Source organism: Lygodium microphyllum, chromosome 23 (genome assembly GCF_053477565.2).
Source record: "Lygodium microphyllum isolate KBCC chromosome 23, Lygodium_microphyllum_v1.1.10, whole genome shotgun sequence".
Taxonomy (NCBI): Eukaryota; Viridiplantae; Streptophyta; class Polypodiopsida; order Schizaeales; family Lygodiaceae; genus Lygodium; species Lygodium microphyllum.
Genome location: NC_141157.1, coordinates 82082292 through 82085291, shown reverse-complemented (window position 1 = coordinate 82085291; position 3000 = coordinate 82082292). Strand labels below are relative to the sequence as shown.

The window sequence follows — 3000 nt, the reverse complement described above, 5'->3', positions numbered from 1 at the left end:
TCATGCACAGCTCCTACAAGATAGTCTACTGACAAACCAATTATTTACAAACTTTCAGGCAGATTCAGAGGCCAGAGATCAAGAGAGCAGGTAACAAAATGTGCTCAATGCATCAAAAACCTTATAGCACAATGCTTCAAGTATACCCAAAACACAAGCTACAGGAAACTTATGTAATTATCGGACAGCATGCCACAGCACACCTCAGGGCTGGTTTCTTGCACAAACATCATTACAGTAGAAAGATCCAAAGCTATACAAGTCAACAGTGTCATTCTCATGGATGAGTTATCTCAATGGTATACAACTATTATTTCCAGGCATAATATAATTGTTCCCATGCCAGTCCGCTCTGAGCTCAAAATGTCAATATCCAGTATCAAATACTTGTTTAATACGTCCTGCCTTATCGTTTTTAAAATTCTCATGTAGATACTGCATTTTACTTGCAATCAATTGTGCCAAGTAAGATTAACTAGACAATAAAAATGGAGCACTGACAGTATAGGGAGGATGTCAAATAGCTGCAAGGTATAGTGCAAGCTAAGTTGGAGGCCAGCATAACTTCTTACTCTCAAACTAGTAGAATAGCTTGACACTTGAAGCACTACAACTTTAACTAATGCAGGCTGAATAACAAACTGGAGGTAAGTGTAAAATGCAATGGGCCATGCACCAATCACAACCTGAGGCATTACAGTGCTCAGCCACGCATTGCATAAACTAGCCATTACCAAACAGAATGTACACTTAATCTAGTTTCCTTCTTTGATTGGCCTTACCATTGATAAATAATCATCTTTTCGGACATGGATCAAGTCCTTGACGGAACCACAATAAGTCAACCTGCACTGAAAATATCAGGCAATTCAACGAATTTAACACCCTCAAGCAGCAAACATCTTGTATTGCAACTTGCCTCACCTATTCAATCAGAAACTGCTTCAGAGTTTAACATAATATTCTTAACTAAATTTGAAACCTGTTCAATCCAGAAACACTCTTCCAAAACTTACTGCAAAACAACTGCATTAGTCATTTGCAGCACATTTGCTAAAAACCCTGAATCTCTTGATAGGTCAAGGCACACTGCTCTACAAAGTTCCCTTGAAGATCAGCCTCAAAGCTGAAATTCACAAGGTCCTAATAGAGTAAAGCAAGGTCCTCATCAACAAAAAGTATCTCACATAAAAGTTTTGATGCACCCTCTTCTTCAACAAAGCACCAAAATTCCGATGCTACCATGAATCAATCCGGCGCCTTATACTAAGCTCAAACTCTGTAGCCTCGACTATTTCGGCGACCTCGAGCCCTCTCATACTTGCGACCCTTCGATTGGACATAAGGCTTCGTGTGACTGTGGGGAACACCTGGAGCTTTGCCAAAATGTTTGACAGCTTCTCTAGCATTCTTAGGTCCTCTCAAAAGGACCTGCAAATAAAGACAGCAGTCAAGAGGTAAAACTTTGTTCACAGCAAATCAAAAAAGGGCAGATTACACTTTACTCCACCCTACCGTGTTGGAGCCAGTTGGGGCTCTCAAAGCCAGCTGATCAAACGTTAGGCACTCTCCTCCAGCTTTTAGAATACGAGCTCTGGCAGTTTCAGTAAATCTAAGAGCAGCCACTTTCAAGGCAGGAACCTCGTATAGTCTCACATCATCAGTAACAGTACCAACTAGGACACCAATCTTTTCTTCCTGTAAACACGCATCACTTAGCATGTCTTAGATGTGGGAAAACGCATTAGGTGCTTCACGAGAATGCACGAACTATATACCTTGCCCTGCATAAATTTAGCAAGACGAGACAATGACAACGGCGGCCTGTTAGTCCTGCTCATAAAAAGCCGCTTGAGGACGACTGCATTAAAGGGACTACCAGTTCTCCGGACAAGAAACCTGTAAAGCTGTGATCAAAACCAGCAACATGAGACCACTGGTTGCACATGCCCTCTACATCAAAGGATAGTAGAAGTTGCACAAACCTTAACAACAAGCTTCAGGTAGACGTTGTCACTTTTAGGAGCGGTGCGCTTGGTCTTCTTATTGCGACCCCCAGCCGGCAAGTCAATACCCTGGGAACATTCACAACAGTAAGAAAGCCGACTGACTAACAAAATAGGGATACGGGTACAAAAGCTCCTACAATGACATGGATCAGCAGAGATCTAGGGCTTGAATTAGGGGGGTAATCAGAAAAACTATAAAGACAAAAGATGGTGATGACGATCGGTCAGCCAGGTTCATCTGTAACGTCAGCGAGGAAGTAAGTACAGGCATCCATAGCAACACGGTTAACAAAGAGCATCGTCCAGGAATCGATGTCAGACAATATCAAAGCTTGTGCTGTGAGGTTCAGCGGAGCGGGCATAGGAATGAAAGGATTGGAAAAAATTCAGACGAGGTAACTCACCATTGCAGCTGTTGGAGAGACGACCGGCTAGCCGCTGCAGCGAACGAAACCTCTCTCTCTGCTCCCCCTCGCGTCGCTCCTACAACAGCTCAAAAAGAAACCCTAGCTCGACATTGATGGAGAAATAGGGAAGGGTCTTACGACAGAGGTTAGGTTTTCACCGATCCTATCTCAAGGTTTTAAAAACATATTATTGCTTTATAATTGTCTTAATTAACATGGCTGCAACCTCTACGCTTTCAAAGTGATCTACCTAATGGGGATTATAAGGAGCAAGTTTTGTGTCAAATATTTGTCAATAAGTATTTATGCTTTTAGTAGGCTTTTTTTCTATTGTGCGATGCCGCGAAGCAACAAGCGAGGGGTAGCATGGCAACTTCGCTCAAAGAAACACATGTTTTTTTCGAGTGATTTAATCTCTCTCTCTCTCTCTCTCTCTCTCTCTCTCTCTCTCTCTCTCTCTCTCTCATATCAAACTTAAAACTAAAAGTTATTTATAGTACATAATGCCAAATATACATATAGTTCTTTTATGTATCAAACTTATAAACTTTCATCCATACACAACTATAAGAAAGCGTGTCGTT

At 41.7% G+C, this 3000-nt stretch overlaps 1 protein-coding gene across 1 annotated transcript; it reads right to left on the bottom strand.

Annotated features, from left to right (window-relative positions):
- Positions 1-927: 927 nt before the first annotated feature.
- LOC148016400 (large ribosomal subunit protein eL18-like) lies at positions 928-2570 on the bottom strand. The gene is made up of 5 exons (XM_087664091.1): positions 2414-2570; positions 1986-2075; positions 1779-1907; positions 1516-1698; positions 928-1431 (listed from the first exon to the last, which is right to left on the bottom strand). Exons 1-5 carry the CDS (start codon positions 2414-2416, stop codon positions 1273-1275), a joined length of 564 nt encoding a protein of 187 aa, XP_087520217.1. The 5' UTR covers positions 2417-2570; the 3' UTR covers positions 928-1272.
- Between the last annotated feature and the right edge of the window lie 430 nt (positions 2571-3000).